The following is a 14,711-nucleotide window of genomic DNA, read 5'->3' on the forward strand; positions in this document are numbered from 1 at the left end:
CTTTCAAAAACACTCACAAACTTGGCAGATTCCATGGTAATTCAAAGAAATCATCTAGAAAATAGGGATTAACATTAGACCAAGAAGTTGAGATAATCATGCATTTGATCCCTACATAAAATGATTACAGAATCTAAAAGAGAAAAAAGATTAAAAGGAGGGAAGTAAAAAGATAAGTAGATATAAAAAAGAGGTGTGGTGTGGAAAGATATGGAGTTTACAGACCAATTCTGACTTATGAACGTCCTTTTGTTTCTCTCTTGTTGGATCTTAAGAAACAGCTCAAAGGGGAAATATTGTTATTCTTCCCACTGTCACCTATGCTCAAGAGTGCAACTCAAAAATGTACTTGGCAAAGGGGAGTTTCTGAATAGAGGCAGGAGAAAGGAGCTTAGTGACAACTTCCTTGTAAACAGAATCACCATAATCTGATGTCTCAGCTGCCTTGTCACAAAACTCTCCCATTTCAGGGATTCAGTTACACACTTTATCCCATGTTCAAGCTACCAGCTCGCTTCCATGGCAACTGCTCTTCATGTTGTATCTCTGACTAAACTGAAAACACCACTGCTACCTTCCTCATCAGATGGAGAGGAGATGGAAGCACAGGAGAAAGAGAGGTTATTAGTAATTAGCAAGAAACAAGGAAGATGCTGTAGAGGTAAATAAAAATTCACAGGTTACAGACAATTCTGAGTTGCTGCAATTTTAACTGAAGTGCCCGTGGAAGCTAATTTTGTCACTAGTCATAGAATGAAAAGCAGTTCTGCTGCCTGCCCACTTCTTCTGTTAATACATCAGCAGCTTTTGGAAGGCCTAAAGAATCACAGAATATTCTGAGTTAGAAGGGACCCACAAGGATCCTTCTGCATTCAGAGATGTGCACTTACTTCCTTCAGATTACTTATTTCAGTCTCTTGTCTTTTATTCACTGATGCTAGTTTCTTATTGTGCTGTATGGCTTCCTGCACTTTGAACGAAAGTTAAAGCATGTTAACAAATAATTTCACATTTGAATGAATATTTGATTTATAACTGCACTATCTATGCATCTAATTTATTTAAAAAAACAAACCTAAAACTGCAAATATGATTCAACTACTTTTTCTGTGTAGTTTGATACCACACTGGAGGATTATACCAAGCAGTACCAGTACTATAACTCAAAGCAATGACTTAAGACTTTTCTGCATGTTGGCTTGCCCTTTTCAACTGTAATTTAATTTTTAGCGTCTTATGATGTTATTTTAGTAGGACTTTTAATCTTGGTTTTATTTTTTAAAGCTTTGCTTGTAATTTTCTGATGAGTTTAATTATTTTCAGACTAACACAGAACATAATGGGCCACAGAACAAATTAATAACTGAGTTAACAGATGTACATGCATATGGGCCATGGAAGACAGAAAAACAACAGAGGCTAGCACAGCAAAAAAATTCTAAGAATTACTTCTATTCCTGCTGAAAGGGAATTTTTTCTTAAATTTTATACAGGTGAAGATATCACTGGGAAATTGCTTGAAATTCCACAATGAAAAGCTGAAGTTTACTGGTTCCTGTACTTTTTCAGACAGCTCTATTCAATCTTTGTATTTTGATCCTCTAAGGTTCCCCTTCGTCCTTTTCTATTTTCTGATTCCTTTTTGTTCATCCGTAATCTTTTTCCTTTATTTTCCTCAATAGTTTTCTGGTACCACACTTGAATACTAGAATTATAGACACCCAGAAAGTCCTCTCCTTTTCTGCTAGAGATGGTCCACCATGGGGAATGACGGACAACAGCTTCACTGTACAACAAGCAATTCTGCAGTTTTTAATGAGAATAAGTGCTTAAAAAATTAAAATACTGATGGATGTAACTCCTGTCTTCTGACACAACTTAGGAAAAACCCCCAGAAAAACAAGCAGGCCAAAACTGGTAAAACTCTCTCTTATCGTTCAGCAAAAGTCATGTGCTCACTCTCTAGTTTTGAAGTACAATCAGCAGACATTGGTTAGCCAGTAATGTTCTGGATTTAAAATTTTAAAAATCAAACACAACAGGTAACTTGAGGTACTGAAATACCACAAATATACATAGAATACGTTACCAGTTTATTCAAACTAGGTTTGGGAAAAAAAAAAAATAATTTCCAGGAGAAACAAAAAAATTAGTAAGATTCAGTAATTAAAAGGTTTTTTTAGTGTTTTGGGGTATATTTTTTGTTTGGTAATTCCTCAATATAATTTCCTCTGTGGTCATACACATGACTGTAGCAGAGGATCAGCTAAGAGCACTGAGGAACCTACCAAGATATTTGATGTTTGGCATGGGATATCTGCTGTTTTTCTGAGTTTTCAAGTGTCTCCAACTCAGTGTTGTCAGAGAACAGCAAAACAAAGTGCTGGAGGACACTGAAGGCATACGTACCGCTGTGCTCTAGTTTGCCATGAACGCCTTTCACAATTCCAAACCGAGATGCAATAGTAGCATAACACCTCTCAACTTCATTCAGTTTCTTCTGATGCTCCTCTTTTGCTGTTAAGTGCATCTGCAATTTTTGGTCCTGTTAAGAACATAAATGAAGCACCCATTTAACGACAGTAAGTAGCTCTCCAAGTGCTTTTGAACAAAACAGCATAAATGCAAAATCATTCCCAGAATCTTTCAGTTGTCTATTTCATGTCTAATGACCTTTCCCATTTCCAAATAGCAGGAAGAGAGAGAGACTCATCATGATAATCAAAGGATTTGAGCACCTGACATTTGAGGAGAGGCTAAGGGACCTGTGGCAGTTCAGCCTGGAGAGGAGCTGATAAATTTGTACATAGCAGGGGAAGCATTGGTGAGGAAGAATAAAGAAATCACAGCTTTTAGTAGTGATCACTGACACAGAGCGAAAGACAGGAAATTTCACTTGAACTTGAGAGGAAAAATTTTTATTGTAAGGGTGGCAAACACTGGAATAGGTTGCACAGTCAGGCTACAGAATCTGTTCATGGAGATACTAAAAACCAACAGACATGGCTCTGGGCCACTGATTCCACTGGCCCTGCTTGACAGCCTCCTCCATCCCACTCCTGGGCTTGTAAAAAATGGCACAGCCAAGGGCAATTAGGAGAGAGTTTGTGTATTTGACACACCTAAATAAAAGAATTTCAACACACCTGCTAAAAATCAGACCACATCAAGTACTTCTAGAATAGAGGTGACTTTGATTTAGATTAGTGAGACTAATGCAGATTAATACCCTATGCTTCCTAGAAAAATAAAAATAACCTTTCAATGAGTAATTCTTAGCTCCTCAGTATCAATTAGCAGTTCCAGTATCTTGAAATATGATTAAACCACCTTGTGTATCTGTAGGGGAAGATTCTAACTACTTTTGTAAGCATCCAACACTTTATTTTACTTCTATTCACATGTTGGCCTAAGTAATACCACAAAGAAACCCACATGGTAATTAAGTACAATATATTTAATAAAGTTCACCCATCTCATTTTGTGGAAACTGTTCAGTGACATATTTTTTTAAAGCTACTTGTTATCCTTGCAACACTAAGATTTTTGTGGTCTTTATATGTTTGATCTTCTTTATACAGTATTTTTATTAACAGTTTTGTAGGTACAATTTGGTGAATTTTAAGATTAATTTTCTCTGAAGAAAATGGGTTAAATTAATTCCTCAGAAAGGATAACCATTTGTTTAGATATCTAATCTATTTCTAATCCACAGTAGAGCAACACAGCAATTAAAATGAACTGGGCCAAATTCATTCCTGTGTGTAAATTCAAGTTACACCAGGATGCATCTGGCCCAGTGTGTTTGGCTCCATTTCCACACAGTAACAAATGCAATACATGTCCAGGCATCAGAGGATAATAAAAGCTGATAGTAATCAAAAGAAATGACCACCATAAGACTAGCAAAACAGGATATACAATACAAATTTCTCATGTTTTATAAGGTATGAAATTAAACACACTACAGCAAATGGAAAGTCATAATGGAAGCACTGGTAAAGAAACACCACCACTTACAGAAATCACTGCAAGGAATGTAGGTCGAAAATGTTCTTATACTTTCTCTTTTTCCTAATCATAAATTAACTGTTGAAGATCTGTGCTTAGCTAATGCTAGGAGGGGAATTTTATAACAAAAACATTAAAAGGAAATATTTTCTTTGTTTTTCCTGGTAGTTCACTCAGGTATATTTATTCTAAGAGATCGATGAACAGGGAGACAGCTCTAATTTGAGACTTGAACAGCTTGTGGCAAGATCTGAGGGGTTTTGCAGGTTTTTAATATGGATTTTCTCTTAGTGTTATCCCAATTCCTTTCTTTAGTCAGCAAGATAGTGTTAGTCCCTCCTCCTCTCTCAAAAAGTTGAAATATGCTTTGCTACTTCACAGGGCTCTTTCCAGGGAAGAAACAAACTGGCCTGCTCTATCTGCAAGAGTTTTATTAAGAGTTTAACGTTTGCCTAAATAAGATTTTTGATGGCAGGCTTCTCTCCAGGCTTAATACGCAGAGAAATAAAAGCCTGAGTATGTGATTCGTCTCCTGGCAGTGAAAAGGTTGTAAAACATTCTTCCATAGAAGACAATCAAGAAACACCAGGAGACACTGCAGGATGGGGAGTAGATGACCCTGGAGCTGGAGTGAGACCCACAGAATCTTGATTCTTCTTCCTTATGTCCGATACTGCAAGAACAGGAATTATTGCCCTGCCCTCCACCAGTAATAAAGATAAGCTGGGATGGGGAGTGGAATTGATTGTGGCCATATGGCTTGCTGAGGCACAATGATTTCTTGGTGGAACTAGACCCAAGAAATAGCTCAGGGTCAAGTGGGTGACTGGAGAAACACAAAGAGGGAATTGCTCATATCTCAAAGATATTCTGGAAATGGAGTCACTAGTCAGAGGTACTCAGTGAAGCAGAGGGTGGTAACTGGGAGGTGAAAGTGTCAGACAAACAAAGGAGATGTAATGGCATGGATACCTAAGGCAAGATTATGTGAAAATTATGCAAAAGACTACCAACTGTAGATCTTCAAAATAGGATTTTTTTTTTTTTTCACAACAGTTCCTCTAGTTCTCACCGTTTTTCTACTTAAAAATATTTGGGCTTAATTTATATTGTATCACAGCTTCCTCATTGTTTTTTTAAACAATATAGTATGATTACAAGCAAACTCCTAAAAGACACAGAAAGGAAACAAAACCAGCATTTCTATCTTAGATTATTAAGAACAAAACAACTTTTAAAGTTTATTTAACATTTTGCAGTAATTACTTTTTCATTCATTTGACGACTGCACCTGTATTAAAAAACTAAAGGATGGCAGGGAAGTTCTCAGAAAATGCCTGTACTGTTGTTAAAATATCCCTGACAGATTTTGGCCTGTGCCAAGTAGGACTCATGTAAGCAGTTCCTGGACAGAGGTCAGGTGACTGTCTGCTGGGAACGATGTGTGTTATTGGTATCCAAATTCCCTCTTTTCTGAAGAGTGAAAGTGTTTAATCAACCTAGACCATCTGACTGCAGCTTCTCTAAATGGTTTCACATACATTTAGTTTCCAATAAAAAGAGTAAGGGAAGACAAGGACAGATGCCATACACAGAGAGTCTGGGCATTTTCCAGTGTATCATCTGTCAGGAAACCAGCACCTGATCATTTTCCTCCAGTTACTTCCTAATTTCAACAGCAGGAAAACAAGTACAATACAGAGCCACACTCAAGTGTATTCTATCTGTTGAACTGGTTTTGTAGTAATCCCCCCATAGCCTCCTGCCTGCATGAGTGCTACTGTCCATATGCAGTGAGGTGCAAAATGACTGTGCTGCATGCAATAATCAACACTTCTATTGTAGGGAAAAGAAAGACAATAATAAAGACTAATAAATAATGAAATCTCTCTATTGTCTTTCAGTATGAAACAAAACCTTCCCACATTTCAAAATTATAGCATTTATGGTAAGAATTATGTCACCACTACAATTTTTGCATAAACTTAATTGGACAGCATGCTAAAACATGGTGCTTATCTCAAGTATTAACACCGTATGAACTATTCTAAAAGAACAGAATTAAAGGAACAAAATCAGAATTAAAAAACCACTACATCAGTAAAGCACACCCAGTCCCCAGCATACACAGAAGCTCCTTCACTGACTGGCAGGGTTTCTAAGGTGCCAGATAGAAACTGAACAGCACATCTGCTTACTCTCGAAACACACAACAGAGAATGATCTAATCCATCTTTAACAAAATGGAAATAGAAATGGGTCTCAGATAAATGACTGGTTCAGAATTTTATTTTAAACACTTTGCCATCGGTGATGACCAAGAGTCTACATGGGTGGTTACTCCTATGATCCCTTGAATGCAGCACTTATTTCAGGGCAAACACTCGTTGGTAGAATTTGACGTGATCTAAAACTGCATTTGCCCACTACTGCAAAAGGTTATAGAAAAGAATTCACTTTTGTTTACCTTGTGGGGTATTTTGTTTTCATCATTTCATATCAGAGCCTTTTCCCTAAATAAGTCCCAACTGTACGTGTTCTGTTTAGAGCTCTGTGCAACAGAGGATTTCTAGCATCTTTGCCCTCACCCAATAGCATTTTAAATTACCATACTCTGTATAAAAGTAAATGCTTTCAAAATATTAAAATTATCAATTAATGAAAAGTTTATGAACATAAGAAATATGTTTGTTTAAGCAGCATAGATGCTTTTCCAGCTTACAGGAAAGGTGTTTTCCTTTAAATATTCTCATTCATGTGGAAGACTGAGCTTGTAAGTTATGAAAGAAAGATAATATGTGAAATGACCTAAATGTAGTCCAATTATTCTGTGTATTTTCAACACATTTTCAGATCAGCTGCATTTTAGGGATAAATACAAGTTAAAAGTGAAGTAAGACAAAACACATTTTATGTTGCCTTTGATCTTTAACTTGTAGCCTTATCTCCCAGGTCAGAGGGCACATTATTCAATTTCACCATATTTTGTGTAAAACCACTGTAGCGTTGAAGATGACTTTCAGTACAAATGTCATGGTACTTAAAGCTAAACTGGACTCTAGTTTTTTGAGCTTCTTAATTAAAATCACAGTTTGTAATGGTCTGACAATATTATCTTTATTCTTTCCAGTTGAGCAGCAGCAGAATTTTCACAGCATTTATTCAATCAAGCCTAGCAATGTTTCTGTGGCTCACTCTTTCACTTCCTAAAACAGACAACAGGGTTCAGAGCCACTACGCTGTCACTCTGGGTAAATTTATTCCCTGTGTCAAAGGGAGTAAGCTGCACTGGATGAAATCTAAACTGTTCAGGGAAACTGATGTTAAGAACTAATTCTGAGAAGTAAAAAAGAGTGAGAGGAAAACCACCAGTTTTTCTCAACAACAAAACCAAGAACTGCTAGAAATTCTCTATTACTTTTGAGATTATAATGCTAGATCCTAACAGAGTAATAAAATTACATTATTTAAATGACATTCTATTAAAAAGTCTTTAATCTAAAAAGAGAACAAATATACCAATTCTACTTTAATTCAGTGAGGAAAAAATACCACATGCTGAACAGCAGCTATCACCCAATAAAAACCTAAAAAATTGCATTTGTAAGATTTTCAGATTTGAGGCTGATACGTCTTTGTGTTACTTATAATAATTATCATATATCATTGAAGTATTAAAGTTAATAATGCATTACACCCTAGGCATACTCTTCATTAAAGCTACTCTTTTTTTTTTTTACTTCTATTATTTTCTTACCATTTCATTCAGTTTCTTTTGTAAAGTGTATTTTGAAATCTGTAAAAAACAGAGAGTTATTAATAAAATGGTACTTACATTTTTTCTGACAACAACCTACATAACTAAGTATTGTTATACCTAGGATTTAATTGCATTTGTTATTAATCCATCCAATACAGTAATGTTGGCTTTGAATCATGATGGCCCAATTTCATATACTATTAGATTCACTTTACTTCATAATGTTGCTTCGATATTTAAATGATATAAAACCACTTTACACTGATTTGTTAGTAGAGGAGTTTTGAAAAAGTGCATAAACCCTTGTGTTTTCTGACAGGCATCATAAAAACAACATGTAAATGGACCGTAGTCTGTAAAGTAGACCCTTAGAAATAAACAGAGTAGAAGACAAAGATAGAAATGAACGTATTCCCTCAAATCCCACAGGAACAGAAGTGTGTTCAATGTTGGAAAAAAAACCCAAAACATCTTACTAGATATTCTAAATGGCAGCATATAATGTACAATCTCACATGCTTTAATAATATAAGGCTGACATTAGAAGATATTAACACTATTTAATACCCCACTGACAGAGTATTTTGATTTGAATAATGGTAAAGTATAAAAGGGAAAAACAGAGTAATGGAAAAGAACCCAGAGTGCAAAAATCTTATACAAAAAATATTATTTCTAGGAAAAAAGCCTAGAGAACAATCATTTTAAGGTAGGTTCTGACGCTACAGAGAAGAACACAGAATTGAATTAAAAATTCTTCCCTCTTGTATTAGGCTCATTTCCAAACAATTTCCCTGGGAACACATGTCCATTGTGACCTCCTGCTTCCTCAAACCACAGCAGAATTTCCTAGATCTGAACTGTACTGTGACACAAATGCTTAATCTGTGAACATTCAACATTTAAGATTTTTTTTTTTTTTAATTTGTGGTTTATCTTACAAAAGAAAGGTCAGTGGGATCTTTCATCACTCTTGCTGTCCACACATGCTCAGCAGACCATGGAGGAATGGATATTCTACATCATCTGTGCTATGCCAAGGTTTGAGCAAGGCAACAAAATCCCTAGAGCTATTGCTCAGAAGTCCAGCCATGAGAATCAATTTCTTTTGCTCCTAAAATATATTCAGTTGTTAACTAAGCGATTAAACAAGCAGTCTGCTACCAGGTAAATGCATCCCATTATACGAGAATGTTAATCGGAATCAACACAAGTTTCAAAATCATAGTAAAAATCCATTATAGCATTTTGTTTTCAATAGAATTATTATCCCACTCAGTTTTGGGTAGAAAAGTAATCAGTTCCTGGTATCCGAAATCTGGAAAAGCATTACAACACTAGTGATTCATTTTCAATATATCTGCCTTGCTCTTAAGTCAAGGATCAGGTGTAAATACAGAAACCTCCCAGTGAAACAGAGGAAAATACTGAAAAACACGAGGAGTCCACAAGTTGGAGGCCCAGGGTGAATACTTAGCTCTGTTTAGGAGTCCAAAACCAGAGATCCCAGACAGGTGAGAAGTAAGAAAACAAGAGTGTGAAGAAGGAGAAAGGCTGTGAAAATGGAAAGAAAGCACATTTCACACACTGTTTGGACTTTTGAGTCTTCTTCTGGAGGAAAAGAAGACTTGCTGGAAGGTTAACTTAAAATAGTCTTGACATTGAAGACTGGAAGAAAAACTCAGTGTTACAAAGTGAGGTGTCCTAGAAAAATTAAAGAATAAGGCCTTAAAGATTCTCTTAAAACCAACAATTTTCTTACTAGCATAAAACATAAACCCAAAACACTTGTATTCCAAGAAATGTCATTTTACAAAAGCAGTCAGTTACCTGTAATGCTTTTAATGTTTCTTTCAGTCCATCAATTTCTTTTTCTTTTGTTTCTACAGCAAGTTGGTATTTTCCCTTTCAACAAAAGCTGTACTTCAGGATTTGGGCAGAATAAATGCATTTACAATAAGAATTTATCAAAAAGAATGTTACAAAAATAAAATGTTACTCCGCTATGACAGAACAATTCATTGGTGAATAACTCAGCTAAATAATTTTAAAAGGTACATATTTATTGCTATAAAAAGAAAAGTGAAAACACAATAGTATATTTTCACCACTTATTAATCAATAATTTTCACTCTATTGATCAAGCCTTAAAATTGTCTGTTCTGGGAGAGACAAGCCTGACAAAGGCAGAACTCATACATTATTTGGTACTAAGATACTAAATTTTAAAACAAAAGGTATCAGATAAATCTATTTTCTTCTCTGCAGTAGCAGGATCTTCATTGAAACAACCTGTTCAGCTTTCCCAGTCCACAAAGAATGAACTGTAACCGAGAATCACTAAATACATGCAAGCACATTTTATATTTGTATATCGATATCGATATAGATATATATGCATATGTGTGTGTGAATGCATATATAGACAGACATATAGAATTTGCACATGAGAAAGTCAAAGGACTTCAGCTGAATTCAATCTGGCTAAGAATCACTGGCTGCAACCAATCCAGTGTAAACCAGAATAAATACCACAGAATATGCCAGAAAACACATCCATTCAACCACCCCTGCATGTTGCAGTTATTTCCATCATAGTGCTCACTGTGCAATATTCCAAAACCACCCTGACCAGTCATAGAACATATAATCTAAATTGGTGCAAAAATTGGTATTTCAGCTCTATCTGGAGCTTAATTTACTTTTTAATTTACTTTTGTATAAAATACTGAAAGTACTATTCAATTCAACGGAAATAGTTTGAAGGAAAAATTAATCAGCATACAATTTAATTCTGAAGCTACTGTTGAAAATACAAATCAGAGAGTAATAAATGGGTATGGGTGAACAAAGGAATTGTCTTAACAAGAAAAAACTCTGAACTTCCAACTGAGAAAATTACTTAATAAGAAAATATAAAATAAACATAAAATAAATATCAGTGCAGCAAACATGAAATTTACTTAGATATACTTCCAAGCCTTTTAACCAGTTTACAAATTTCTGTGCCAGTTATTAATCTGCTCTAAACCACTGGGAAATTTAAATGAAACAATAGAGGCCACACACAGACATTCCCTGACTTCACTGTTTGAAACAGGTTCATTGTACACCAAATGTAAATCCTTCATTCAGAGGAGGAATTGGGCGTTCAGCCTGGTAGAAAAACTTGTGTAAATAACAAAATCCACATAAATTCAGATTAAAATTTATCTTTTTCCAGTTTAGGTCAAGTACCTTAGGAAACCAGCTCAGCTAAATTAATAAAATCCCTATTAAAATATGATTAGATGATATGATTAGTTAGAAATGCTATTTTTCAGTACTACTTGTAAAGGCCAGTGATCTCAATTTATCCCAACCCTCTAGAATAAAGTAAATTTTGTATAGCTGCAATATAGAACGATCAAAGAACACTCTTTCCTCAACTGATTTTTAGCATAAGCAGTGACACTTTGCAAGTTCTACAGCCTATGAACAAAAAACCAGAAATAACAAAGTTATAAAGACATTTCTTTTGCAAAGATCATAGCAAGAAATATAATTGTAATATACTTAGTTTACACTTAGGAAATGTTTAGTAAGTTTTATATCATTATCATTTGCTTATGCTCTTCTTTGGATGACAACAAATAATTGTGGACTACCTTTTCTTCTTCCATGGCAAACATCCTTGCCTGTAACTTGGTTGTCGATCACATAAAAAAAGAAAACAAACAAAAAAGTAAGAACAGGACATGGCAATAATTTTATTCATGCAATTAAACAAGACAATATAGTTATATTAACCTGCATAGTATACTTCTTGTTTTTTTAAAAAACTATAGGAACTGTAGAGTTACAAGGAGAAGTTTATGAATCTCAAATTATCTATTCAAGGACGAAACCTAATAGTTTGTCAATTTCTTTTTTGTGTGACATGATTGTGATGCAGCATTAATGATAACTCCTTCATCACCATGGGCAACAGTTGCCGTTCCTATGAACGTTCTCTGCAAGGTCTCTTGGCACTTGTGTTTGCTCACTGTAATATGGAGAATAAAAAGCAAGAGTGAAACACACTTTCAAATCTTGAGCAGGGTAATTTTTGTGGCAGATCTTTTATGGTTTATGAATCTACTCTTGCACAGGTCGTGCTAAATTAGAGGGGAAAAACCAAACAAAGCAAAACAGAATAAGGAAATTATTAGAAGCAGCATTTTCTTCTCTAGGAGGTTTTTGAAATATAAAAATGAAAAATGCCAGGAGGAGTGGCATCTGGAAAGAGCTGCCAAAATACAAGCATTATGATGTGGCCAGAAGAAAGAATATGATTTTATTTTTTGGGGGGGCTGTATATTCTAATATTTTACACAACAGAAAAATATTTTCATACCAACAGATAACTTGCTATGATGCCATTATATTTTAAAATCCTACAGTCAAAGCCCAAGGCATTATTTTGTTACCTGTTTTTTAAAAGCTGCCATAGCTTCTTTGTTTTGTTGTTGCAGTGTGTCGGTCTGATGCTGCAGAGTTTCCTGCTCATGTGAAAAAACAACAGTGTGAGTTAAGTATTATCTCAGAGCAAATTATATATGAAGTATTTCAAGGAAAGGCTGACACTGTTAAATATTTTTAGAAACTAAAAATCCTTGAAGACTAAAAAGACACATTTTTTAACTGGTAATTGTCTTTTTGGTAACAGCTTCTCTTTAATTCTCAATATGTAATAATTCTCCCCTCTGGAATACAAACCTTTTGCTAGGACTTCTGTAAGCACCTCCTACCCATCCCATCAGCCTACAGAAACAATCCACATCCACTGCCATCTTAAAATGACACCTTGCCACTGGCCCAGGTAGTTACAAGAGGATTTTATTACCCATTAAAAAGATAATCCCATTGAAAAATAACTGTTATTCTATTTCTAGTTAAGTTTTAGACATTTAACAAGCTACCTGAAAGAGCTGAAGGAGGGCAGAAAAGACTAAGTGTAAGGCAACAGTATGAGATTTTTATCACCCTCCTGCCTGGCTTTACTCTCATCCATAAAAACAAGAAAATGAGTGAAGATGTACTTTTTTTGGTGAGTTATTATTTCATATCATCATCTCGTAGGCCAATACTACACTCTACAAGTGGAAAATCTCCAACATCTTTAAGCATCATGCTTCTCCATAAGATACTTCACCTTTATCATGGAAAGTATGTATGGAAGACCAGTTTTTTCAGTTCTAAACACTGAAATATATTAATGAAAGGTAGTTAAGAGTCTCTGTCCTTGAACAGCTCTCTAAAAATATAGATGGGTGTTTAGCTTAGAATCCAGTAATGACTGCACAAAAACAAATATAAATTGAGACTATTAAAAAGAATGAATGAGAGAAAATAAATTGAAAATCTGTTTCACACACAAGGAGTCAAATTTCTTCTTCTGCCTTAACAGAAATTGAGAGTTTTCAAACATAAAGTCGATTCCAAAATTGCTGTTTTCTCCAGCAAGTTGGCATTGCTTTCACAATGTACAAGCGAGAACGGTTGCATTTTGACAGAAGACAAGAATCCAAGGAGATAAGGTGTTCCATATCCATTTACATAAGGTGAGTACAGAAAGTTTTGATTTGTGTGTAAGAAGCAATGCGCAGTGCATAAATGAATATTCAGAAGCACATAAAAGTCTTCAGAAATGTTTTCCTCGTGTTGTCCCTTAACCCTGTGTCCAAGGACATGTTCTCCAGGGGTGACAAGCATGTGAAGTACAGTAGCAAGGCAGAGTCAGTACTGCAGGCACAGCAAATCAACTATTCCCACTGCAGTGCTCCTGCTCACCACAGGAATAAAATCTTATATCCACAGCACTGCCAAATTAAGATGGCACTATAAAATACAGGAATTCAAGCCAATATAATGGAATAAGTTATGTCAATATCAATCTTGTTTCATTAAGCAGTCATCCTTTATACAACTTTATCATAGATGTAATGGAAAAAAATCCCAATGCTGAACTCTTCATAACATACCACTTTCTTGTACTGTATATTCAAGTGAAGTATTTTAATTTTAAAAAGACAGGGGAGTGTCTACAAATACTCATTTTCTAACAAGCCTCACAAACAAGACTAACAGATAAAATGTTTCTATCATCTCTGTCAGAAATTCAGGCTTGGAAGAAATTTTCCATATATGCCAGGTACACGTGGTGCAGGGAGACTGAAGAAAAAAGCTTCCTTTTTTTGTTTGTTTTGTTGTTGTTGGGTTTTGTTCGGTTGGTTTGTTCGGTTTTTTGTGGGTTTTTTGTTTGTTTTTGTTTTAATATGTACAAGATCAGTTTTGATATTGTAATGTTATACAAGCATGAGTATACTCACTAGATTTAAAGGAATATATTCTCCAGTTATTCTGCTTTCTCTGCTTGAGTGTGTTTTTTTCAAGAACAGCAACAGCATATTTATAAAATGTAGACAAATTGGAATATTGTAATATGACTTCACTGAAGTAATGTCTTTATTTCAAAGTAGTTTGTTAAACTTAAGGTAAAGTAAAATGAATGACAGAAATGTTGACTGAAAGGGAAATCTTTGAAGGAAATGGTAAAACAGAACCTTTGATAAACCAGAGGAAGATGTCTACTTTTTGAGTACTGCTGTGGTCAATATGATTCTGCATTTAGAAACAATCAGGTCACAAATTCAATTTATATGCCATACTTAGAATTTTCATCTTACTGGAATCTCCAGGACTGGAAATTCATATTAGCTTGTTCCTTTGAAGTTCCAGAATATTTGCTCACATGAAGTTCCCAAAATCTACCACTCATTTTTTACATCAGCTTTGCCATGCGCCAGTGTTAAGTGTGAAGCACAGGAACACACTTCACCTCACTACCTATAAGTCCCATCCTTTTATGAGTGGTAGATTGAATTGCTGTTAAGGTCTTAGAATGGGTGGAAATCCTCCC

General features: G+C 35.1%; 1 protein-coding gene across 1 annotated transcript in view; it reads right to left on the reverse strand.

Moving 5' to 3' along the window:
- Nucleotides 1-14,711, reverse strand: part of CCDC73 (coiled-coil domain containing 73) — a 55,190-nt gene that overhangs the window by 25,920 nt on the left and 14,559 nt on the right. The window contains exons 4-9 of the mRNA XM_040066863.2: nt 12,220-12,291; nt 11,419-11,454; nt 9,602-9,676; nt 7,769-7,807; nt 2,410-2,545; nt 891-970 (exon numbers count right to left, since the gene is read on the reverse strand). Of these exons, the coding sequence (XP_039922797.1) occupies nt 891-970; nt 2,410-2,545; nt 7,769-7,807; nt 9,602-9,676; nt 11,419-11,454; nt 12,220-12,291 (438 nt within the window). The remainder of the gene's footprint in view (nt 1-890; nt 971-2,409; nt 2,546-7,768; nt 7,808-9,601; nt 9,677-11,418; nt 11,455-12,219; nt 12,292-14,711) is intronic.

The sequence above is a fragment of the Hirundo rustica genome, chromosome 6, assembly GCF_015227805.2.
Source record: "Hirundo rustica isolate bHirRus1 chromosome 6, bHirRus1.pri.v3, whole genome shotgun sequence".
Classification (NCBI taxonomy): domain Eukaryota; kingdom Metazoa; phylum Chordata; class Aves; order Passeriformes; family Hirundinidae; genus Hirundo; species Hirundo rustica.